This window comes from Varanus komodoensis, unplaced genomic scaffold, assembly GCF_004798865.1.
Source record: "Varanus komodoensis strain SLA01 unplaced genomic scaffold, ASM479886v1 scaffold21, whole genome shotgun sequence".
NCBI lineage: Eukaryota > Metazoa > Chordata > Lepidosauria > Squamata > Varanidae > Varanus > Varanus komodoensis.
The window spans coordinates 10,047,432-10,074,593 of record NW_025335589.1 but is presented as its reverse complement, the minus strand read 5'-3'; the positions used below and the strand labels follow the sequence as shown (position 1 = coordinate 10,074,593).

The following is a 27,162-nucleotide window of genomic DNA, read 5'->3' as shown; positions in this document are numbered from 1 at the left end:
AATACAGATGTATTTACAAGGAGCATACCAATGTTTGCTGTGTTGCCTTTGTCCCCACTCCTGGTATAGGCAAGATCTTCCAGACGATATGTATGTGGACCATTTGGCAGATCTACATATACAGAATGGAATAAATTACTGGTTTCTCACCTGTTATAGAAAAGTTGGCTCTTTGAGGATTATAATTAAGTGGGCTGCTGTCTGAAATTTTGAATAATCCTTCAAAGATACATTTTTAGAAGGTTGTCTCTTAGAACTGCTCTGGATATTTCACAGAATGAGCAAGAGAAGAAATGTGAATGACTCAGGCTTCCTGCTTCCTGGGCTAAATCAGGAGATGTACATTCTGTACCTATATTAAAAGAACATCCACAACCTGGTAGGTGTTATACACATCTTGTCTTTTATAAGGAGGCTTTAAAACAGCAACTATAGAGATCTAAAATATTCATGATCTCTAATTTGATGACCTTAGTAGTGCAGTATTCTATTCCTACAGTGACCAACCAGATAAGGAAAGAAATCACAATGCAAGGTATAAACACAATAGGAACCTCCTACTCATGTTCCTCAGGCAATGGTATTCAAAGGCACACTACACTTGATACTGGAAGTACAGATGATGTTAGCACAGCTCTAAAGATCTAAGGCCAAGCTCAGTAGACCTGCACCCAGGTGAGTTTTACTCTTAACACCCCTCTATCAACCAGACAAGGCTTCTGTCAGGTAGACAGAGATAAACATTTGGATGACTCTTAACTATCAACCCAAAAATATTTTTTTTAAATTACAGAAAACACTTGCACATATTTCTGGTGCAAAAACAAAAATAAACAAAAAACAAAAGAAAGGTGGTGAACCAATGTGTCATTCTGGCTTTTGGAGGGGCTATCATTTCCCAGATCATAAAAAGCATTCCCTGAAAAAAAATGCTGTGGCAACTACAGAAGTGGTTGTGATTGCATGCAGGAGAAGAAGCCAATGATGGTCAGTCCAAAGTGCCACTTGGTGGACCAACTATCATTGGCAGCAATCTGGGCATTTGCCACTCCTGTCAAGTTGCTTACTTGCTGCTTTCTGCAACCCAGGATATAGTCATTCCCCCAGGTTTGAGTGACACAACAACCCATTGTTTGTTGAACAACCCCTAAAAACAACCATGAATTGTCAGGGTAATTTGCTTGAGAAAAGCTAGCAGTTTGCTGTGCATGACAAGCTGAAAGTTACCCACAATGTGATGCAATCCCACTCCCTATCACTCCTTCTAATCTACCTCATCAACCTGTTTTAAAAGGAAAAAAGGACAACCACATATGCTGCGGTGAGGCAAGAAGAAATATAGATGTAGTAAATAAATGTGTTCCTCCCATTTCCCGTCTATCTGCAGGAATGTATAAGCAATGCCTATCCAGTCATGTTACATATGCACTGCTGATAAAGTCCTTCAGACAGATGCGAAATGTGAGGGAGAAAAAAGCCTTCTACCATGTATGCCAAAAAAAGAAAAAACGAGAGCCAGTGTGGTGTAGTGGTTAAGAGCATGGGACTGGGGCTCAGAGGATCTGGGTACAAGTCCCCGCTCAGCCATGGAGCCAACTGGGTGACTCTGGGCCAGTCACAGACTCTCAGTCCAACCTACCTCACGGGGTTGTTGTTGTGGGGATAAGATGGGGGAGGAGAGATGATGTAAGCTGCCTTGAGCCCTTTGTAGGAAAAAGGCAGGATATAAATCGAACACTAACAAAACATTAGTGCTTGGCATTTCATAATATTCTTCTTATGGTCAATGGATTAAACATGGCAAATCTTGGCATTTAACAGCATCTCTTAATATTAGGAAAAGCGATTCTGGTATTTACCAGTGATTCTAACAAATGCCTTATTATTATTATTATTATTATTATTATTATTATTATTATTATTACCTTATTCAATTCAAGGTGGCCTATAAGGTTTTCACCAATTCATTTAGCCTCACAATGTTGTGAGGCTTTGGTACCTACCAGCCTCCCTGCCTCTCTTTATTTTATTTCTTAAGATTATTTAATGTTGATTCAGTTGTTCATTGAAAGAGTAGCATCAAAGGGGTGATTTCACATTTTAGAACTGAGAACCCGACTATACCATAGATTTTTAAGACACTTTAAAAAAATCTTACGTGGTTTGCCTTCAGGGAAGTTAATGTTTTATGACCAGTTATAGTCAACATGGTAGCTATTTTATGAATGGACAAACATTTCCGCACTAGTATCCAGTGTGAGCAACCAAATGTGCCCACCAAACTAAATCAGTTGAGATTTGGACCTTGATTTCCCCAGTCTTAGTCTGGCACTCTATTTTTCATCATTTACAGGAAAGAAGTGAGAAATACCCAAGCCAAACCTTGGATGCAATCATCTCTGATACTTCTATAGCCCAGTCACAAAATAAGAAGTTGATTATATATCTTACCTAATCTGTTGTTAGCAATTAACTAATTTGTAACTGTAGAATGAATTGTATTATGCAAAATGTCTAGCATGCAATCTAGTATGCCTCTAAATGATTTCTTATCCTATTAAAAACAGCAATTCCAGCAATCTTCAGCATGTGGGTAAAGAGTTAGATAATTCAACAGATTATGCCTCAGGCCTCATCCCATGTAAAATTTTAATTATCAACAACTTTTAATTTTTTTCAGTGACAGATTAGAGGAGATTTGGTTGTTGCTAATGTGCAGTTTTTGAATTCCCTACTTGATAAATAACAACCACAAAATCCAACAACCTGGTTGCCAGCCTGTATTGCATCACATTAGGAGTACTGCTGAAAAAAATACTGAAGTTTCTTGTGGCATTTTAAAAACTAGCAAAGTTATTCTGGAGTAAGCTTTTATACACACTGGTCACTTCTACATACACATAAAGTGTTAACTTCATATTGGCAGACTTATATACACATACTTGGTGTTTGTGGGTAATGTAAACTGTGCTGTCAGAGGGAACTGAAGTGCTAAAAGTACAGCCAAGAATGATCTTCTTAGTTGTTGTTATTCATATATGTTGACGGATGGTAATGCAAACAACATTCCAACAGCAAGCTAATTAACATATTGATTCTGAATGAAAATACTTTTTAACCAAATCACATAAAATATATCACACGGTATATATCACAGTAAAGGATTATTTTGTCCCCATACCTACTTAGGCCTAATAATGCCATCCACAACATCAAGGGTTTTCTGATGTAATTTATGCCATCATTTACCAGCAGTCTACATAGAACAAATACGAAAAGTATATTCCACACATATAAAAATTATACTACAGGGAAATTTAAGTGGTTAAAAAAGTACCTTTCAAATCTTCTTGATTCTGGGGTTCTTCATAAGAAACAGTTGCATCTGAAGTGAATGAAAGATCATCCTCAAATGTTTCAACATGTTGTCCATTCATAAATATGTCAATCTGAAAAACATAGAAACAGAGCAAGTCAGAAGGGGTCTCCCAGGCCATCTAGTCTGACCCCTGGCTCTAGCCGGCTCCCTGATTTAAATTATTAAACAGGTGAATCATAACCTAATGCAATACATACAAAAATGCCATGTTGAAATCAGAAACCATCACATCACCTTGTCTGAACATAGATATTATGTTCTTATCTGGCACAACCTTATCTGGACATCTGTAAACCCATTATCATTTGAAGACAATGCAGACATCCTGACTACAATATCCCATTTTTTTCCACTCTGTATCCCCAGAGTCACCCCTTGCTCTTTTGTAGCATCTTGCCTGATGAAGATGCTGATGAAGAGTTCTCAAGTTCTTGAAACCTTGGAACAATTTCTGTGATCTTTGAGGTAGTGTAATAACAGTATTATACCATGTGGATCTTGTAATGTTTCTTATGGCTAATACAGCTGCCTTTGTGTCTTATGCAAAACAGTACACCTGGTTGTGCTCAGGTCTCTTATATAATCTCTAGCTTCCATTACAAGTCTATGTTGACACATGTTTGCATAAAGTTAATCATGTCATGGTGGAGTTCCCCTTTTTGCTTTTAGAAACAGCACCACCACCCTGTGATATCTTAGGACTACTTAGGTGCCAGTACAGATGTGAAACATCAGTAGTAAAAGTCTACCTAGAAGACTGAGATACAAGCAACCACTTCTCATATAAACCCAGTAATAAGGTATGGACTAGAAAAAGTCAAGACAATATGTACTACCCTTAGTTTTAACAGACTTTTAAATACTTGGTTTGTGGAAATTACCTGCTGGGAATGTTATCAGCTTCCCAACCCAATAGAGAAGGCATCCATTTATAACTTATTTCAAACGTAAAAAATTTCTAACTTGTGAAGCTATGAAACTGTACAAACCCTGTTTTGAACTTAGTAAAATTACATAAAAGCTAAAGTAAAGCACTGCTGATCCTTACTCAAAACTAGAACAGAACAAGGCTTTACGGTAAACTGAACAATAGAATCTTTGTACCAAATATTCAAGTCTGGTGCTGCGGCATGTGTGAAAACTTATGCAACAGGTACTCTTGAAACTCTTACACTCTTGAAAGAGTAATTCAAAGAACACACATTTTTAGAACTGCTGAAAGTTGTCTCAAACATTAAGCAGAGGAAACCCATGTGAGGAGGATCAAGGTGGGGGAATTCATGCATTGAGTGCGTCTTCAGGTCCTCCTTGCTTCTCTAATGCTTGCATTTCTAACTGAGCATTCCCCTATTTTTTGTTTTTGTTTTGCTTTTTAATAAACATGTGTTTTCAAGCTATCCTCCACATGCTCTTTTGTAGCATCTTGCCTGATTTAGATATCTGATTTAAGTCTTACTTAAATCAAAATAGGCTCTGAATCCTGTAACTGCTACGATTTTTTAAATTAAGAACATGGATGTTCTTCTGGTTCTCTGAAGAAGCCCTTGAAGCACCATGGAAAGGGCTATTTCAAGAAAGAGAGGAATCAGACAGCAGTGCACCCACCACTGGCCTCTTGCTTCCCATTCTTAGGCCCTCAGAGTAGCCCCTGCTCTGAGCAGCCAGCTCCTTGTACTCGCACAAATACCAATATGAAGCAAGGTACAGTGGTACCTTGGCTCACGAAGACCTCAGTTCATGACCAAATTGGGTTGCGAACAGAAATTTCAGAAAAATTTTGACTCAGGTTGCAAACTCCGCATTGGGTGACAATTGCAATCGCGCCCATCTTCCCTGCACGATCGTGCTTGGGGGGGGGGGGGAGATGGCCACGATCATGCTCGGGGGGGGGAGATGGCCGCGATCGCACCTGTCTCCCCCCCAGCACACCTACAATCATGCCCATCTTCCCTGCACGCGCGCACCCGCGATCGCAGCCATCTCCCCCCCCCCCCCCCCATTGCCATCGCACAATTATGGTTTGGACTCTCCCTCCAAACAATAACCTCCCCCCCACCTAGGTTAGTGTTTTCTATTGTACTTTGTTACTTAGCTGTTCTTTGTTACTTTGTTTCAAATTTTTGCAATTAAAAAAATACAGAATGGATTAACCTTATTTACATTGAACCTTATGGGGGAATTTGACTTGGCTCGCGACCAATTTGGATAGTGACCGGAGTCGTGGAATGGATTAAATTTGTGAGCTAAGGTACCACTGTATTTCTCATGAAACATAGGAAAGTACAACAGACTTTCCAGACCAACCACTTGAGTTTTGCACTGGAACTTTTAGTAACTGTTGAGAAGTGATTCCAAATTATCGTTTCGCTGCAAGAGCTAGGAAGTGGGAAAAAGTTCAGGTGCTACAATTGTTTAGATAACAGCTCCTACCTTGACATTCTCTTTTGGATAAAGGAAGAAAAATGGTTTTAGAACTGGAGATCTAGAAAGGAAACCACAGAAAAATAAAAGCACATTAAAGATAAGTAATAAAAATGCCTTTCAGAAAGTATTTTAAAAGTTCCTATATATACCACAAAGGTGGTATTTAGATGCTTAGGGCATCAGTTTAAATACTGACAGTAGAAGGAATTTAAAATATAAAGCATTTCTGAGCAACTTGCTTCTGAGCACTTTATTACAACTGGATAATACAGTACTTCCTATTAAGTTGAGCAAGACCAGCAATAATTCCAACTTTAAATCCATACCTCACCCCACCTCCCCCAGAAGCTATAGGGCAAGGACAGCCCTAGGATAAATAGTATCCTCAGAAAAGCAATAGCTTTGGCACTCACTCCAGTTTTGCACGTTTCCCAGGTTTTGAATGATTGAACTGTCTAGCGATTTAGTAAGTCCTATTTTCCCAGTAATGTCCACAAAAAAGAGCAGAACTATCTCTCACTAATGTACTGCCAACCAGCATTCTTCTTTTGCATTTCTGAGATCCCACTGAAGTCTTACAGGTCTTCCACCCAGTAGTTCAACTGGGTAAATTTTGACTCTGGACTTAATGTTCTTACAGCTACCATTACTATCTTGTGGTCTTTCCATAATACAACATTCTTAGCCCATTTTTCCCTTCACCAACATTCCATAATTTATAACTGAGGCTTCATTCCCAATATGCCAAAGTAACCATCAGCATTTGGTCACCCTGATAATGTAATGTAATGTACGTATGTATGTATGGATGTATGCATGTATGTAAAGGTTTCCCCTTGACATTAAAGTGCAGTCATGTCTGATTCTAGGGAGCAGTGCTCATCTCCGTTTCCTGGCTGAGGGAGCCAGCTTTTGTCCCCAGTCTCCCGTGGTCAAGTGGCTGGCATGACTAAACACCGAGGTGCACGGAACGCTGTTACCTTCCCACCGAAGTGGTACCTTTTTATCTACTTGCATTTGCATGCTTTCAAACTGCAAGGTTGGCAGGAGCTGGGATGGAGCAATGGAACTCACCCCGTTGTGCAGATTCGAACCGGCAACCTTTCGATCAACCAGCCCAGCAGCACAGCAGTTTAAACCACTGCGCCACCTGCATCCCATATATATGAGCCTCTAAAATCACGTACATTTATCTACCCATATGGAGGTTGGCTCATTCAGTGGTGCTGATCATGGCCTTACCATACAGAATTTAATTTCAATTACTGAGAAGTGAAGGAAGGCACTAATCTTGTCACTTCATATACTGTAGGTATTAAATATGATAAAGTATCTTCAGCAGCATCTGGGAGCTGAATTTTATGCACATTTATTTAGGAAGTAAGTTCCAGTGACTCAGTGGAACTTACCTTCTAACTATACATACTTAAGATTTTGCATAATTCTCCCTTATTCTCATATGCACCATAACTCCACAGTGAAATTAACCATCAGGTAACTGAAAGGCTTCCCTCAAGATCTAAGTTGGATGGCAATCTCTGTGGCTCAGCAATTTACTACTAGAGGGTATCCAATGATAGGATGTGGATAATTGTTCAGAGTACTGGAACAATGGGGAGGTTAGGGTATATTCCAGAAGATTTCAGCCTTGCCAGTCTAGTCAATTTGGACGGTACAATCGAAGGAAATGAACGTGAACGGTGGGGGAGAGGCAGAGGTAAGTTACACACAGATATATACATGTCCATGTACAGACATATAGGTGGCATAGTAGAAGTTAATTCTTGCAGAGATGCAACCACTACTCCTTGCATTTTGTGTATGAGAATGAACCTGGTTTTGGCATTTCTTCACACTCCAGAAATGCTTGCAGTGTGTGGGTGCTTTTACATTTGCTTTTACTGTGCAACTGACAACATTGATTTGTAACGCTTCTGTATTTTCCAATTGCTTCTTACATGTTTTTCTTTCCAAGAGAAAAAAAATCTCAATTGAGGAAGAAAAGATGGAAGAGTAGTAAAATGCTTTTTGATTAATAATAACAGAGACCCTTCATTTGGAAGCACTCTTCCTTTCTAATTCCTTCCCTTAAGCAACTATAGCACATGAGTCCTCCCATTCTAGCTGAGAACACTTGCAACAAATGGAAAGCTTCTGACACAATAAGGCTGTAACTTTGCACATGTGCTTACCTTAGAGTAAGTCCCACTGAACTCAGTTGGACATTATGCTGCATAAGCAGACATGCAAAGGATTGTGTGCAGTGATCTTTCCAAGATTTTCCCACAAGATCACAGTGTTTGTTCAGAAATACTTCCTAACACATTTGTTTGAGTTGATTGGGGGATTCAGAGTTTTCTTGCAATTTTTGGATACAATGAACTTTTCCAGTTTTCTCTTTTCCTCCCATTCCATTACCTCAAAAAGTCAAGAACATTTTTTTAATTCTTCCATTTTGTAAGCCTTTCTCTTTTCTTGCCACTATCTTCATTGATTTTGTACCCTTTTAAAACATATGATGTGGAGCAGGCAGACATAATTCTTACATCACTTCTAGCATGCTGCAACTGACACAATAACTACAGAAAGGAACTGGCATGGAGATATGAAGAAGTGGGGAAGGATATTACAAGAGGAAGAGATATTGTTCCTGAGTTTGCTGCAGCCTACTTCCCTAATACAGTTGCTTCACTTGCTGCAGTCAGACAGAACAGAACAGAACCCTGCAAGCCCATAAAAAGATTGAGTAAAAGACTCAGTCACAGACAAGAAGGCACTTGCTCTCCATGCTGACTGCACATACCCTGCCAGAAGGTGGGGTGAGAAATGCCCTGTAAGTGATGTACAAAATCCTCTTAAAATAAAAAGAAGAGCAATAGTTGTAAGAGTTCCCTTCAATTAAAACTTACACTTTGGGGCGGCCTCCAAGAATTCCAGTGAGACCAGGTGCTAAAAATAAAGAGAAAGAATAAAAGCCCCCAGAATATTTGAGTTGAATATTTTTCTATGTTCAGATTTCAGTATACTCCAAATCCACCTCAAGTTTCTTCAATAAACCAAAATTAAATAAAATACTGTCATTTTTTCAAACATAAAACATGTAAAATCATTTTAATTCATAGTAAGTTCCCTTTGTTTTATGAGGAAGAAGTATGATTTCTGGGGCAGAAATAGTAAGAGGAAAACAATATTCATTATCAGTAATACTGGAAAACCTAAGGAAACTGTATGGCTATCTTTCTAATAGAAAGCTGAAGCAGAAGTTTTGTGAAACCAAGGAAATAATACGATTTTGAGAAATTCGATTAACTTGAGGGTCACACTATTACACCACCATTACAAAATACTGATGAAGTCTGCAAAGGCCTTTTTGTATGGGCATGATACTATGAACTAACATAGAACTTTTCCACACATAACATGCAATGTGAGTGCAAAACTTGCAAAGGTTAGATACAGGGATACACGTACTGGTTTTTAAATATCTCTTGTTTGCTTTCTACCCTAACATCCATAAATAGCTCATTAAGAATCATAGGTTCTTAAAAGTGATACTTATAATGAAAGGACACAGTTTTTTCCTGGGAAAATCAGAAAAAGCAGGTATGAAATAGGGAGAAAGTCAAACAATCTATTCTTTTAAAATATGAACCACTGTAGTACCAATAAATAGTTTTAAGTGCAGATAGAAACTTAAAACTATCCAGTCCTTGCATTTTGTCAGCATGATCAACACATTTCCCTTTCTGGTGAGCGAAAATAGCAAGAACTGATGCCTTGAGGTCAGAAGATGGGCAGCTTATGAGCAAGTGGGCAAGGGAATACTCCTGCCTGCCAGCAGCTACCACTTTTTCTTCTCAATGAGTATGGCATATCCTTAGGCACCAGAAATGCACATGGGTAAAAGAGGTGGTGGTGCAAAGCTGGTTAATGAATGGGGAATGATGTTTCTGGGTTTGGAAGTGTGAACGGTGGGAGTTAGATAAGAAGGCAGAGGTTGGTAATTAGGACTGAGGCCATGAGACTAAGGGCACAGAAACCAGAAGACAAGTAGTCATCAAGAATTTGTGGTTCTGACCCACAGGATTATTCTTTGCTTAGGCTTCAGGCACAGCACATTATGAACTTTTCAAAATTCTAAAACCAGGAGTTCTAAAATAATTATAATATTGCAAACTACATACAAATGACTTTGCTTACAGAGGATAATTATCCTATGCATTTCCTCTCAGCTCAAAGAGATAAGATATCTTTTAGGATTAAGTATTCAAATATAAATGGGGACTGGCCAAGTTAATCTGTTAAACCTAGGACATTCCTTGAAGTAACTTCCAACCCACTTGTCATCAGTCATAATATTTACATATACTCAGGCACTTTGAAATCTCAAGCTGCATTAACCAGCTGTCATTGTAGTGTCAACCTCCGGTCAATTAGATGTGAAATAAGGGTCAACACATTGGTTTAACAGTTTAGGGGGAAAATTGTAACTACCAAACTGTGCATTTATGAAGACCATAAAACATTAATGTTCCCAATACCGTTCAAAATATGCCCAGTGGTTTTGTTGCAGCTATTTGAATATGAAAATAAGAAATATCAGAGAATGTCTTTTCCATTAATCATGGGGTCAGGGAAGGGGAAAATATTCTAAGTCATTTTAATACACTGCTACATGGCCATTCTTAACATAGCAATTACGGGGGGGGGGGGGGGGGGGGAAAGGAGTAAAAAATGTACTTAGGATAATCAAATATCTATTCCATAGATACAGTGAAGTTACTTTGAAGTGACCAAGCAGCAGCTTATCACAATATTGTGTTAATTAAGGCTCCTGAAAAGAGCCTTAATTTACAAGTTTAAATAAGGGCACAATTCTATGTATGTTTAAACAGAAAAAAGAGGTTGGCTTGGGAAAGTTGCGAGTTATAGAACTTTTTAAACATCTAAACTTGCATAAGATTAAACCAGAAATTAAATTAATTTAGATTTATCTTCTGTGTTGTGTCCAGAAGTGTCATTCAAGCAGTTTTGTATTAAAACAAAAGAAAGCGATTAAACTTTTTAAAAAAATTTACTATGATGGGCACTCTGCAAGAAAACACAAAGTATTTCCAGCTCATGAAAGCTGATAAACTAAAGCCCATAAAATGGGCTTTCTACTCTTCTTTCTACTCAGATCAAGGCACTGAATGATACTTATATGCCACTGTTTACAGTAGGCTGTTTCATATGTAGTGCCAAGTCACATGTCCAAATCTCAGGTTAATGTACTGTCAAGAAGGAAGAGAGGAAAGGAGTGAATATCCAAGTCCATGTTTTACTCATAAAATGCCAAACTGTGGTTTGGTGTTGGATATGAACAAATTCAACAAATACCTATTCCGAAACACTATTCTTGCTTAATACTAATTTTAAGTTTCTAAAAATCTGATGCATGACAATTTAATCACCTTAATTCTTCCCCCTGCCCCCCCCACTTTTTGCAAACTAAAGTCATGTTCAGATAGGCTTTATCACAGAGGTTTAACCCAGATAGATGGCATAGCATTGTCCCTTGCCTCATCCATAACTTACTAGTTGGTCTTAGTCAAACTACTATCTTGCATGTACCAAAAGAATGTTTTTTAGATTGATACTGCTGCAATGGATAAAGATGAAAGGAATCTGCTGGACCTTGCTTTCAGGCGAAAAAAGCAATCTATGATCTAGCATTAAAATGTTCCAAAAGGCTACTGCACAGACTTTTCCTGATATGTGTGGCTGAAGAGGTAATGGAAAAAAATCATCTACAAATGTGTCAAGATTTATTTAGAGAGTGACTGGCTCAAAGTCACCCAGTTGGCTCCATGGCTGAGTGGGAACTAGAACCCACATTTCCTGAGTTCCACACTCTACACTAACCCTACACTAAACTGGATCTCAAGATTGCCACTTCAGGACCACCACTGCTTGAATGCTGGCAGGGAGTAGAAAACCGAAAGAAAAGGGGGCCGTGCCCTTCCCATAAATGCTCCATCTCATTTTCATTAGCATAGTAGCAACATTGGTTATTGCCCCATGGCTACAATTAGAACAGACAGATGAAGGCAAAAGTATGTGTAACCTACTTACTTGTTCAACTTTTGGTAAAAGCCATGAAAAATCATAACTACTCTTATGCTTGCTTATCCGTGTGTGACTTACTTCCAAAGAGAAATTGTTAGTATTGAAGTGACAACTAGTTAGAGCTATAAGTCCAGACACACTTAACTTTTATGATGTCTTTCACAGCTTAAATGCAGTAGGCTGTATCAACAATCACTCATAACAGAATTTACCATATCTAAAATATACTTCTTTCAACAATGCTTAATACTATTTTTATTTACACCTACAACAGAAATGGTCTTTCAATAATATTTTTGCTGCACAAGAAAATATAATATGAAGGTAAAAAATTGCTTCTGAAACCAAACTCCATCAGTAACAAAAGCAAGATGGTTATAACTGACTTATGTTAGAAATATTTAAAATCATATAGATAAGTATATCTTTACTTTGCTCAGTTCAGTAGAACATAAATTTATAAGTACATCTTTACTTTGCTCAGTTCAGTAGAACATAAATTTATTGTCAATTATAAACTGTGACCATACGCTGACCCTGATTCTGTAAACAGAGGTTTAAATCAACAGTGTATTTATTTTGTCCCTAGGCTATTGCAGAAGCAATAACTGAACAGTTATTCACATGCATGCATGGCTAATGTACTCCTATTACTCTGAGCACTATAATTACTGCAAAGTAAATTCAGTAAATGAAGACTTAAAAGTTGTGCTATATTCATGTTCTAAATATGCTTAGACTTTTTTCTACTGATTATTACAATCTACATAACCACAGAAGTTCAATTGAACTGCTTTATCTGGCAAGATAACAATTCACTTACACTGACAGAACATTTGCATATTTTTCTAAGGACTAATGTACATGCAATAAAATAATTTTAATACAAGTTTATATAACTTGAATTCTAAGTATAGACATTATTGAATGTATACCTTTAAAACAGTACCTTCTATTGAAGCAATGTATTGCCCTATTTAATCAAGGTAAATGTATAATGCAACTTACCATTTTGATTAGGGCTTTCTTTTGTACTAGGGCTTAACCGAAGAATGCTTTAAACCAAATGTGCTCATTCGAGTGTCTTCAGCAATTTAGTGAAACCAAGATGCTACACTAGGGAAATCCAGTTGCCTTGATCAATATTACAGGTACCCTTTCCTTGTAATTTGATCCATAAATATTTCCTTAGTACATTACAATGCTCAGTAACAATTTAGCCTTTATTCACACAGCAGAACTTGCTGTACTATGATGGCTATAACTAGATGGTCAGCATGAGAAGTGAAAGCTCTATTACCAACTCTAACTTCTAGGCAGCAAACAAATGGGCAGAAATCCTGCCAGAATGTTAGGAGTAATAAACTCAAGAAAGGCCAAAGTCTGTTGGCACTAGGAAAGCATGAGATGGCACAGTAACACACAGATGCTGGCAATGTGGGAGAAGGAACATGATTTTATACAATACTGGGTTGGAGAAAGAAACATAATAGATTGCGCTCAACAGCAACTGAGCTAAGCAAATATAATACTCAGACCAGTGAGAATGTACACTGACATGCCTGAGCTTCTACTGCAGTATTTTGCCATTTGTAAAGAAATCTGATCAATGTTGAACCCAACATGTTTTAATAAACTTTACAATCATACTTTTAAAATAAAGACCCAAATGCTACTGTTCCTAGAATTTAATTGCAGCACATGATATATGGGAAAAAATCTTTGGAAAAATTACTTAAAAACAAAGTGCATGACCATTCCCTGCATTAGGTTGCAGCATCCCTATGTGGAGGAATCACCAAATGGCACCTGAGCCTTCCTGCTTCACTCAACATGCACAGCAAGCATATGTGCAGCTACTGCAAGGTATGAGAGGTGGCTGCCTCCCTACTATATCCCCAATACTCATCTCTCTCACTTGGGACATAACCAAGCAAAGGATCTACAGCAGGAATAGGAAATCTCTGGCTTTCCAAATGTTTTGGCCTACAACTAGCATCATCCCGCACTGTTGCCACACAGACAGGAGCTAATGGAAGCAGCATGTCAAAACTTCCAGAGGACCACATTTTGTCCATCTACAAGGATTCTTCTGCATGATTACTGTGCGGGGAAAGATCATAATGGGGGAGGGGGGTTGTAACTAAATAAAGATAGTCTCTTCAAGTGACGCCAACTGGTGGCAGCTCTCCAAGGTTTCAGGCAGGACTCTTAACTAGCCCTGGCTGATGTTCAACCATAATGTTTTGTGCTCAGAAATTTATTTAACATGTATTTTAAATGTAGGAATTGAGTGACACAGGGCTAGCATTAGGAGTTAGTATTGCTGGGCAGCTACCAGGGGCCTCAATGCTGAAGAAAGCCTGTTACAATTCCCACTTGAGGATCCTCCTTCTCTTTCTGTTATTGCCTTTCCATCTATCCTCTCCAAGCATGGAAGCGATGACAAGAGTGAGCAGATGGCACAGCATCGCCCACTAGTTTTGTTCTCCTTCTGGACAGTTGTATAATACTGGGTTCAGAAGGGAGGGCAAACATGTTGGAAGTAGCAACAGTACAGAGGAGAGGGGCCCACTTGCTCAAGAGAGCTCCTAACAACTGGAGCCTCTGAAAGTCAGGATCCCCAATTCAGAGGAAGTAGCATGGATATTCACTCCCAATGTAATAGGGACGCATATGCGTGCAGGAATTCACATTAGAAGAGTCATCTTAAGAGCAGCTTCCTTTTGATTTCACTGGGTTTTGAATGATTGTTTTGCTTCAAAGTTAGCAAAACATAAATAATCACCTCAGGTATTTGTATGAGTTAAACCATGTGCAAGTACCTGTGATAAGGGTCATATTTCATATAGGTAACATAGATGATCATGTGTAAATTCTAAATGAAGGCATTTACATTAACTACAAACCACAAATGCTCAGTTTTAGCCAATGGGAACACCATTTTAACACAGTTTAATAACAGAGCTAATTTATAAAGTACAATTTATTTTATTTGTTCCTTATGGTAAGTCGTCCCAAGATATCTGTGGTGGACAGGGTAGATAAGTTTTAAATAAATAAATAAATAAATTTTTAAAAAGTAGATTTCAGAGACTGAGAGATGGAAGGGAAGAAAAATTTACCCATTCCTGTTCCAGCTGGAGCAATCTCTCGTGAAAAGATTTCCACTGCCTTTTTCTGCTTATGAAGTACAGAAAGCCAAATAACAGCTTCACGGGGACCCTAATTTCAGATATCAGAAGGAGAGGAAGTGAGATACAACAAATATATGCAAAAATTTAATTTATTTAATACACAGCTCTCCTAATGCTTTGAAAAACAGGGGATTCTATCTATCCAATGTTACTCAAGCTTAACACATTTCAACAGATCCATTCTAAGTAGGAATAGCACTGGATACACATCTTCTAAGACAGAAAAACAGAATTTAAAATGCAAATCATGTGAAGTTAAGTATGCAATTGTACTCGTTTGGGGCAGATAATGTATATTTCATATAAGGCCCTTGAACTTTAGTATGCCGAGCAATAAAAAAAAGACTAACACACACATTTTAACTTGTGAGTTTTTTCTGTTAAAAATAGTCTAAAGTTTATAACTTTTCCCCAGTGTAAACATTAATGCCTGGCTTTTCTCAGTAACGGGGTCATTATGTTAATTTTCAAATGGCATAGTTTAGTGTTTGGTAATTTACATTCTGTACAGAAGAAATTTGATCATGAGAACCTTATATTTTGAAACAGCATGCACAACCTCAAGAAATGTATTTCCTTGTAAAACCAGGGTTGTATTTTTGAAAAAAACAAAAATATGATTTCATAAAGAACTTTAAACATTATATAGTATTAAATAAATGTATCTATGTAGATGCCAAAAATAGATTGGCCAAACACAGAAGAATTGACATGTTATGGTTGCATTCAAATGTATACTTATTTAAATGTAGGTGCAACTGATATCTATAGGACTTATCTATGACTATGTTTTGTATAGAGTATCATAACTATCTTATTATTTCATAACGGTTCTATGAGATTGTAATTACTTTGCATTTAGCTCCCATTTGAATCACAGCTAATATTTATATTTTAGTCTTATTATTATTATTATACTAAATTAGATGAACCTAACTCTCATAGTGGGTGAAATAAAGAGGAGTGTGTTAACCAAGAGAAAAAAAGTAAAAAAAGTAAAAAAGAATGCTAACTCATTCTTTCTTCCTTTTTTTGTTTTTTGTTTTTTTTGGTAAAACCCATTATTGAACCTAACCAGATGGATATTTTATTTGAAACATTTATATTACACCTTGTACAACACAAGGCAGTTTACAAACAAGATTAAATATTTCCCTAAAAATATAATATATAAAAACAGGAAAAATAAACAATAGCCATATTATTAGAAATAAAAGAGTAATGAAGCAAATAACTGAATGAATGAAGAATACATCCTCCTTATCCTCTAAAGTCCTGCTCTAGAAAACAGGCATCAAAATACCTCCTTAACCTCATGAGCAAGTGGCATCAATGACCTGCCTAATCTAGAAAAAGAACCTTGATCTTACTGCAGAGAATGTCCAGGAAAGCCAGCCTGGAGAACACAAATGAAATAAGGACTCTTCTTCAAATAAGTACGGTGGTTTTATTCTCCCTTCCCTTCAGGTTGAATAGAGGACAGATAATAGAAATGAAGAGTACATGCAAGCGCATGTTCTCATCAATAAAATGTCTGTGACTCCCTTCATGTCATACATACCCCTTTGGTGTTCAGTTTGGCATGTGGTCCATATGTTTCTTCAGAACCTAAAATCTGTATATTAGTTGCACTGTAATCTTCATATCCTAGCTGATCAAACATAATACGAGTTCTAAAGCAAGTAAAATTTAATTAGTAAAATGTTTCCAAAGAAGCATTTACAATAACTGCAAGTAGTCTTCGATTTTGGATTCTACACTAGATGGGACAACATCAGACCACAGCCTTTAAACGGATCTTCCACTTTTGGGTATGGAGGCTTGTACAAGGGTATAATTTAAAGGAAAAGGGATGCATATATACATGGCATGAACAACTCTCTCCTTCACTTGTGTCTTGTCCCCCTGACACTTTCATCTGATACCAGATGTAAGCACAGTTGGGAAAAAGTGTCTGGGAAGGTTTAGGATTCTTCACTCATATTTCCTATTTCCTTTCTATTCCACCCTTTACTGCTGCAGCCATACTCTTAAATGTGATTAAAAAAATAAAGTGCATGGATCAGTGTGGGATCACATTATCATTTCCCAATCCAACTTCTCTCAAGATCAAATGTTGACAAAGGGACACCTGGGTTCCACTATATCAATATTTGAATGCAGTTAATCATTTTCTGAAGTCACATTTTTTCATTTAACAGCATTTACATCTTGTGAAAGAAAACTGCATGCATATGAAAGGAAAAGAGTTTTCATACTTGGTGGTGTTAAAAATAGGGCACAATCATACAGCTCCTAGACACTGTCTAGGAGACCAACATCCCAGCTCCAACCCAAAACTGTGCTCCAAGGACAGAACTGGGTCTCTGAAGTCAAAGAACCCTAGCTCTCCCCTCACAGATCATGTGAAAAGAATTACACCAGCTGAGACCCTAAGGCTACCAGGGTGAGCTTTTGTGGGTGTTCCTGATGTAGGGCAGGAAGAAGACAGGCTCTGTCAACATATGTAGCAACCTGGTGGTGACCAACCTTCCCTCCTCATGATCTGAGACAAAATTGGCCATCTATATTTTTCACAAGGTGAGGAAAGCATGAAAGCAACTTTTGTTTCCACCTTCCTTCTACCCTCCATAGGATGTCTGTAATCCTCCAAGTTCAGAGGGTTAAAATCAGCCACAATGGACTGCACTGTCCATGTATCATATACTGTCTTTCATTTAAAATAGATTTTAGGAAACTGACTGACTAATATGGCTATTGCCTGGAGGAATGTTGTCCATGGGCTCGCAATGGGTCGGACACAACTTCGCAACTAACAACAACAACAATATGGCTATTGTATTAATTAACACTGTGTGTTGATTTTACTAAATACCAACCTTTCCAAAATACTATCAGCAGTTCGCTTTCCTTTTTCTATTGCTTTTGGTCCTCCCACTGGGCAGCAAGCTGTAGCTCTGAATCCATCAAAGTAAGTGGCATTTACCTGGGAAAACAATTTAAACAATGATCAGAAATAAATCAAAATAACCAACTCTGCATTTATGACAACTGTTCTTTTCAATATTTTACTTTAAAATGGAAGAACTATTACATATGAACAAAGATATATATTATTCCAAGGCTTTAATGAGTTAAGTACATTCAAAGCAGATTAAAAATCCCCATTAACTTAGAAAACTGAATTATATCCATAATGAAGAGCTGTGATCAAAATAATCTGCATTGTTTGAATAATCATTTGCAAGTATTTGTAGGCAACTCTTTAGGTTTATTTCATTATACGATAGTATCTAAACAAGGGCAGAAATTAAGATTTGGCCTTACTTGCGAACTAAATATAAAAAAGAAAATGGCTGTGTTCAGATGTTACGATAAACCCCTCCTCTGGCATGGCTACTGAACTATGACTAATCTTAACTTTTGCTAACTTTTGCTAGCAAAATTTTCTAAATTCATCCTTGTTGCCATGTCAGAGGAAGAGAGAGGTAGGCATAGCCTATGATCCACAGATAGGTTAATCTCATTCTTGCCACACTAAAACATGGTTTGAGATGTTTTACTGAGCTCTAATGAATAAGAGTTCACAATGACACCAAAAACTGGGAGGCACTAATGAGATATCTATACCAGAGTTAAGCAACTTGTGATAGTCCCAGTGTTGCTGGACTCATCATTCCTTACAATTGTGTTTGTTAGGTTCAATGCAGTTCAAAACCAACTGGAGGATAACAAGTTTCCCAACCATCATCTATGTCAAATGAATATAACTTAATATGCATGAATATGGGTAGAATATAAATTAATATTTTTGATTTATTAATATTAATTTTTATACTGAAAAAAGCCATTTTGATATAGTACAAAGAGCATTAAACTACTAGAAAAGCTAACTTCAGCTCTTAGTTTAGTGATGGTTTTATGGTTATGTGAATCGCCAGATCCTCAACTCTAAGCCTCAGCTCCTTTGTATGTACAAGTGGAAAGTGCTGTGAGAATGAGCAAGATTAATAGTAAAAGAGTTTGCTGGCTGAAAGCATTACACGTAAGAGTAAGTATGTGCGTTACTGCTATTGCATTTCTAAAGGAACAGACATTCAAAGAGCTATGGTCTGCTCTACTGGTAAGACAAGCCCATAATAAAGATAACTATGGATACTATCCAATTATGTTGAACAAGCACTGGTTTACAGTACACCACAAGCAAAAGGGGCAATTTGTCATCAAACTTCAGCTGCACCACAATAGAAAAGGGGGATTTTTTCTTCAAAACTAGGCACACACTGAGTGTTGCCCTAGTTACATTCTGGTTTGCCCTACTCTGACATCTGGTTTGCCCTACTCTTACTCATTCAAGCACTGGGATACTGTAGAATACCACATTAGAATGGCTAAAACTAAGCCTGTTATCTATGGTAAGAAGGATTTATGCAATGCGTATCCCTGTATATGGAACTTAATGCAGAACTGATTAAGCTACTCTGTAAATTCACCTCTCCATAACATTCAAATAATTATCTTAGCTTCTGATAGTCGCATATCTTGGCTTCTACAAAAAACAATTCTCTTTGTATGTCATTTGTTTTTCTGAAAACTCAAGATACACCACAACTCCATCTCAAACTAAAGTTGTTGTATATTCTGTGTCGTCTATATTTTACACAAATGTCTTCCTTGACTTTAAGGGGGAAAGTTCAATTGTTTTTAAGCATTAGTAATGTTTAAATTAAAAAATGGATGACTGAAATATTTGCGTGCTTGTAGATTTTAGTTTATTTTCCTTATTCAGATTTGGGTGAACAATGGGCTCTCATTAGAAAGTCTTGCTCTGTATACCAAAAACAAATCTTTCAAAGTAGTCTTAAAACTGACTTTTGGATTAACATCTATTCTTGCATCAAGATAAACCTGTGCATCAGTCTGAATGCACATTTTAAAGCTTAAGTTAATGAATGCAGACAACTACTACATAACTTTGTATCTGTAGAATCCAAAACTTTTAATATAAGCTTCTGCTTATATAGTCCTATGGTACTTGTAATTTTAATTGGATATCAGAATTTATCTCAATAATATGCAAATACCAGAAACCAACATTACTAATCTGTCTTTAATCATTTTTCTTTATTGTTACAGAAACCCAACACACAGTTTCATTTTCAGACTATCACAGACAAATTGACAATATTTGTGTGATATCTTTTAAACTGAATATGAACCACGGAAGTAAATTACCATTGTGCAGAATAGACTTATAGAAAGCATTTCCTGAAAGGCTTACCACTTAAGTTCAATGACTTACACAAAGTTAATTTGCATATTTTTCACTTGACTTGGAAAAACCCAAGTTTTACACCATACCAATATTGCCTTTTCATCAAACTTATACCCTATCATTATTAAAATAATAAGCAAAAACCTTATAAAAGGATGAAGGAGGTGATCCTTTTGCTCCCTGAACTTTCACTGCTCCACCTTCAATGCCTGAAAAGGATGTTTAAAAGATCAGTACTTAGCTCCAACTTCAGTACCTAAAAGCAAGAAAAGAGGTGGGATACACCAAAACAACAAATGCAAAATGGAAAGAGGAGGTCTAAAGATGCTGATGCCCCTGGTTCTGATTTATGAGTTTGGTTCATGTAAAAATGAGGATAATTTCCATCAACTCCTCCCTCCATCTGCAGGCCTTGTCACCATATCACATATCAGTTCCAAAATCCCCCAACCCTGGGATCAGTCTTTGGGGGGAAACGGAAAAGAACCGTTCTGGTTCCATAACTAGAATTCTAGCCAATGCACTGCAGGTGAAGAATAATTTCAAGCCAAACTAGCTCCAAAGTCAAATTGCTCTGGATTTATTCCACCATATCACTGAATGTGCATCTTGTTGTTTTATACCATGACACTATAGAAATAACTACAAAATATCACAAATCCTCAGGCAGAATTGACACATCAACAATACATTTCATAACGGAACATAGGAAATTGTAATATGGGATTGCTTAGTATTATGTAGCACTAGGCTATTTTCCTTTCGGATGGCCTGTTTCATTCTGCACAGGTCCAATTCATATTCCTAATTCCCCTTTTGTAGCGTAGCTATTCCAACTGAACAAGGCAAGATTGTATTTTTATATTACCATATCTTATTCTGAATCCAAATTAGCATGAACATTTTTGCCTACAATATATATAATCATAGCAGAGACGGCCAGAGAATTCAACAAACAGATGTAGAGAGCCAGGATAATCAGTCCTGAGGCAAGCTCTTCATAATGACTCCTCTTTGAACATATGTTGTATTCCCCAATGACTGACAATGAAAATATCTCTGAAAATCATGAGGCCAGGAAGAATGGCTACCAATAGTCCAGGTGATTCCAAAGTAGCGCCTGGGTGCGTCCCTTGGTACCCATGAAATCCCCCTATGATTCTCTACTTTTCATATATATTTTTTAATCTGGCAATCAGAGATAATTCCAGTACTGGCTCTTGACTACTATCTTGATTTCTCAAAATGCCCTCATGTCCCATGTGGGCCTAAAAGGATTCTTAAACGATAAAGACAGCAGCTGGAGGCCCATACTTGACTTACAGTATATCATAATGGCCTGTTAAAGCTAAAGGAAAAAAAATGAAAGTTCTGTTTAAGAAGCATGTTACATAATTTTATTTATTATATATATTATTTCTCCATATTTATCACTTTAATGCTAGTATCTACTTTAAATTTTTCAGTATAGGACAAAACTAAAAAACGCAACTTCCTGGAGTTTGAACATAAAGAGAACTTACTAACTGTACTGTATCACTAAGAGCTTAAAGATATTTTCCATGTAAGAAATATATCCTGAAAATCACAAAAAAATAGTAGAAGGTTGAAAACCTTCATATTCACCACTAAAATCATAAAGAGCATCCCTAAGTTCAACCAACTGGTTTATCTAACCCTTCCATACAAAATATTTAGTAAAGTAAACAATTAAAGTAGATAGGCCTGCAGTCCTTTTTCTGGTGTACGTGTCACAACACTTCTATCTAAAGATATTTGAGAAATCTGCCTATTTCCCATCTGTTATATTTCTAGTAGAATAACTTAAAGTTCATGTGAAAGTTCATTTGGAGTTCAAATGTGTCATATTGGGCCATTTACTAGCTAAAAGTTCATTTGAAGGTTAAAGTATTTTAAATTATTATTTTAAAAACAGTCTCAAAAAAGCAGCTACTGCTTTATCAAACAATTTGAAGCAAAGCAATCCTTGGCATTGTTAAGTATGTATTTAAATGACATGTATCTCATATTCCCAAACACATAATTTTATTCCACTAAAGTGTTTCCTCTTAAATTCTAGTAAATTACATTCATGTCACAAGACCCTTCAGTTCTCACCCACCTCAAATATTTCTGTTTTTGTTAGAAAAGAGGATTAAAATAGACAAGCAAAACAAGTCACCAAACATTTAGCAACCCAGTGACTTGTTAAAACTTCATAATAGTTCAATAATATTAACTTAATTTTTAGGGATATTTCAAGAATTATAATAGCTTTAAGTACTTTGAAGACTTCTAAGCAACATAGAAAAGCATTTATTATTGTCGGATTAGTACAGAAAACCTGTCGTCCCAGCAAATGCTATTGGCATTGCACTAGAGGTTGCTAGCATGGAACCTATGTCAGTGGCATAAGCTGAGCAACTGCACGGGATATTGTCCAAAGACCCCTCTTCTCTCCAGAATGAGTGAAGAGATACTGGGGATAGGAAATGAAATCTTAAAAGAGTGTGCCCACACATGCATACATATGGCTGCAGCACAGAAAGATCTGAGAAATAGGACCAATCAATTAGCTTTGCTGAAAGACCATTTCTATTGGGATCCTGCCTCAACTGTCACTGGGCAATAGCCTTCCATCAGGCTGCAGCTGAAGGAGAAATGGTAAACACAACCACTATATTGGCTCTGCTGAGAAGCCAACTATAATCTAGTTCCTTCTCTTTCTGAACTGTTTCCATTCTAGCCAGTCAGTTAACTTTAAGAATCAGTGCCTAACTTTGCTTTTTACCTCCTTCCCAGCACAGCTCCTTTCCCTTTGGCGTCATGCCATTTAGATATAAGTGTGTTGTCTTGTTTTTATGGACTGTATATAATCTGCCTTGGAACCTTTCCCTGCTGAAGAGAGGAATAAAAAAACTTTGTGCATGCATGCACAGACGCACACACGCACAGGAACAAGTGACAGGAAGATCAGTTGCATATGGTATAAGTTCAGTTTGCTTGTCTTCACCGTAACATTTACTTCGCTTTAAGTTTAAAACAGACTTAAAGGTAAACTCCAGCAGTAAAGATCTAAAACACAGTAACACATTTCATTGAAATTAATGCATCATTATATAACTGAAGGTTTGATGATAATTTAAGCATATCATTTGCCCAATGATAAACTATTCACAAGAAGCATGAAGAATGTACTCTCCCAGAACTTGGAGAAGACTATCAAACTCAGTATCCTTTCCTGAGAAAAGCTGATCCTATTTTTATGTATATCTATACACACCCTCAAAATGTATTTGACAGATCATGCAACAATAGAGTTGTGAAGAAAATACTGCATCAGTTTCCTTATAATAAAAAATAAGCCACCATCAAACACTAACCTGGAATTTCAGTAAGGGAAGCTTGAGAGAAATCACATGTCACATCTGGTAAAAGATATTCCATAGGATTCCCAATTTCATATACCAACTGCTCTGCCACTGTGCCAAATGACAGCAGGCCCCCTGTGTTAGGTGGTTTGGATACAATAAAACTTCCATCAGAAGAACATTCTACTATGGGAAAACCGATGTTATGCCTAAAGGGTTGAAAATATTGAATACTTTAATGATTTACATAGAATGTACATTTATATTTGTTTGATTTATATCCCGCCTTTTTCTTACAAAGAACTCAAAGCAACTTACATCATTCTCCTCCTCCTGCACTCAATCCTACACCCAAAGCAACAACCCTGTGAGGTAGGTTGGGCTGAGAGTCTGTGATTGGTCCAACATCACCCTGTTGATTTCATGGCTGAGTGGGGAATAGAACTCAGATTGCCTGAGTCTACACTTTAACATGTACATAGGTATACAAAATTTAACAGAGAATGCATTATAATGCTTACAGGAAGATAATAAATACATGAGCAACCATTAAAACATTTATTAATGCTTTTAAAAATTGTGCCCAAAAACTTAAAAGAGAAAACAAATGCAATGATATTAAAAGCCACCAAATAAGCACTTGAACTACTTCAAATAAGAAAAATTATAAGGAGAAAAGATTAAAGATGGGGAGGTGACTAAAAACCAGAAAGAATGTATGCTACAAAAAGCAGAAAGAAAGATGATAGTATGGTGAACAGTTAAACTACTTTACATACTTCCCATAGTCAAAAGTAGATGTTATTGTCTTTAGTCGGTGCATTAAAATGTTTTTACAATTCTCCTTGCTTCATATTGAAGAAATGTTGTAGTACCATCCCCTATTTTGCTTAGAAGGTACAAGAGAACTGAATTAGAAAAGGTATTTCTTTGTTCTTCTAACACAAAACAGTATGGGGCTGGACTACCATAAAATTAAAGATGCAGTAACTCTTTCCTTGTCCAAAACACAGGGAAAGAGAAGACTTGGAAAGGAGATCTTGAGGTATATTGCCTGGAACTGCTTTGTGAATAGGCAGGCATTAAAACTGAGAGGATTATTCTTTCAGAATGATGTCTCTGCATTAAAAGGTGAAGTAGGAAGTAGGGAAGAGATAAATAATGGCTGTATCCTATGTCCCACTGCTGCAAATTAACACACAGTGACAAATGTGTCATACTTCAGGAACCAATGTTCACAAGGTATTAATTTTCAGTGTGATCCAACAGAATATCCACTATTGCAATCATTCAGGACTTAGCAGAATTCCTCAGCTTTGAAGGTTCCATACACACACACACACACACACACGTTTCCCTGGAGAGGACATAACTGAACAAACTCTCAATTTCCTTGGGCATCCTGCTGTTGGTCATTGACACTGCATATATACTTTTTTAGAAACATTCAATGGTTCTAGTTTCTTGTACAAATGCATAAATCTTGCCCGACACAAAGTCCACAGACCCAATGTATTTTGCACTACAAAGACCCTGTATTCTAGGTCCATAGCTAAAGAATAGCAATCTAGGGCATGTTAGAGCTAACTAGGTTACTGTGAAACAAAGGATCTGTGGTACAACTAAAATGGTTGAAATTAAGCTAAAACTACTTGGCCTCATAATGTAATTTGACAGGAAAAAACAAAGAGAAATACCAAATTCTAAAAGCAATCCATATAATAACACTGTGAAATAATTTACAATATACATATAATTAAAGAAATGGTTATAGTTGCTCATCCAACCTTTTAACAAAAGCTGATTGAAAAACATATTCAGCTGGCAAAGTCAAGTGAAGAACAAGATGATTACACTGAAGATGATTACTTAATCTGCATATTCTTGGCAATGCCTTCAAAATTCTCTAAATTTAATTACACAGAGATCAGAAATTGAAATTTTCCTCTCCTGAATGTGTTTGTGACCCATCCCTACATCCAATATTTCCTCAAACAAACCTAAATTCTTAATCTATGCATTATGTTTTTAACCCTTTTAACCCTGGTGGCCACTCTTTGTTCCTTCTGTCGCCAAGTGAAAATCTTTTTATTGTTCCAATATTTTAATAGTTAAGATTTTTATTTCCATTTTTTCTGTATTTTACTACTCTATCTCTAGATTGATTTAGCTGCTTTCATGGTGGATAGGTTATTGTTTTATTGTATTTATACTAATTTATTACTAATTGTAATATTATGATCCTATAATGACTGCTATATATTGATTATGGTATTTTTTATTTTGTGAACTGCCCAGCAAGCCTCTGGGCTGATGGGTGGTATAGAAATGAAATATACCATATAACATAACATATAAGAAAGAAAGACTTCATTTTATATTAATCCTGTGAGATGAAGATACATAGTTACTAATTACACTAAATGAGCTAAATCAGAATTAAATAAGCTTACTCAAGTCAAATGATACCAGTAGAATTCACTTCAAATGCTAATATTGGGATTTTTTTCAAGAAAAAAGTTGATTTTCTTGTTCTTTATGGGACCATGCTGTTCCTGAAAGTGCAGATTTGAGACTTAGAGGTGGTCATGGACCTAGCTCTACATTTCTATGATTAGTTACATTTGTGCCCAAGACTACCTTTTATCACTTGGGCTGGTATATCAGCGGTGTCCATTCCTAAGAAAAGATGACCTAGCCTTCATAATTCATGAATTACTAAATTCACATGTGAGCTATTACTATGCCATTGACACCCATCCAAGACCATGATCATACAGTGGAGCTGCTCACACATAACACTAAGCAATGCCATTTTACCTTTCACACATTCATGAAGTAACTACTCATGAGTAGTTCCCACACACCATGATCTTCCCTCCAAATGGTGACATGTATTCCATCAGTCTCTGCAGCTGGGACTCAATCCCAACATGAACCACTTCTGCCTGTCTCTCCACTATTGGCCCACACGCTTCCCAGGCTTGTTCCCTGTCAGCTGCCTTTGTAGGTTTTTTCCCTGCTGCTTTGGGAAGCACCTACCTACTGTAGAATGGCACTGTTGCTCTAAAGGTGCAACTCAAGAATGCTTCCTGATGCTGCTCTATGCCGACATGCAAGCACACCCTCCTACACACCACCCTCTCCCTGTTCCCGTGATGCACATGTGTCCACTTCACACAGACCGTGTGCAGGATTTGCACACACAGCCATGGGTTGCCTCTCCCTACACCTAGGCATGTGGAGGGCACTGCATGGGCATCCATACCAGGGATGGAGGGAGCATGACTTGCAAGAATAGTTTCCCATGGAGGTATATGTGGCAATCTGCCTAGGAAGGTTTTCTGGCTGGCCAGAGAAGAAATGTGTTTGTTGTGCAGCTGTGGGGTGAGGCTGGAACACTAGGGC

The 27,162-nt window shown here is 37.2% G+C and overlaps 1 protein-coding gene across 1 annotated transcript in view; it reads right to left on the bottom strand.

Moving 5' to 3' along the window:
- Positions 1-27,162, bottom strand: part of LOC123023753 — a 61,212-nt gene that overhangs the window by 18,713 nt on the left and 15,337 nt on the right. Inside the window, exons 9-17 of the mRNA XM_044430748.1 lie at positions 23,767-23,963; positions 20,528-20,592; positions 17,988-18,094; positions 16,670-16,781; positions 15,037-15,136; positions 8,713-8,752; positions 5,810-5,861; positions 3,338-3,449; positions 29-112 (exon numbers count right to left, since the gene is read on the bottom strand). Of these exons, the coding sequence (XP_044286683.1) occupies positions 29-112; positions 3,338-3,449; positions 5,810-5,861; positions 8,713-8,752; positions 15,037-15,136; positions 16,670-16,781; positions 17,988-18,094; positions 20,528-20,592; positions 23,767-23,963 (869 nt within the window). The remainder of the gene's footprint in view (positions 1-28; positions 113-3,337; positions 3,450-5,809; positions 5,862-8,712; positions 8,753-15,036; positions 15,137-16,669; positions 16,782-17,987; positions 18,095-20,527; positions 20,593-23,766; positions 23,964-27,162) is intronic.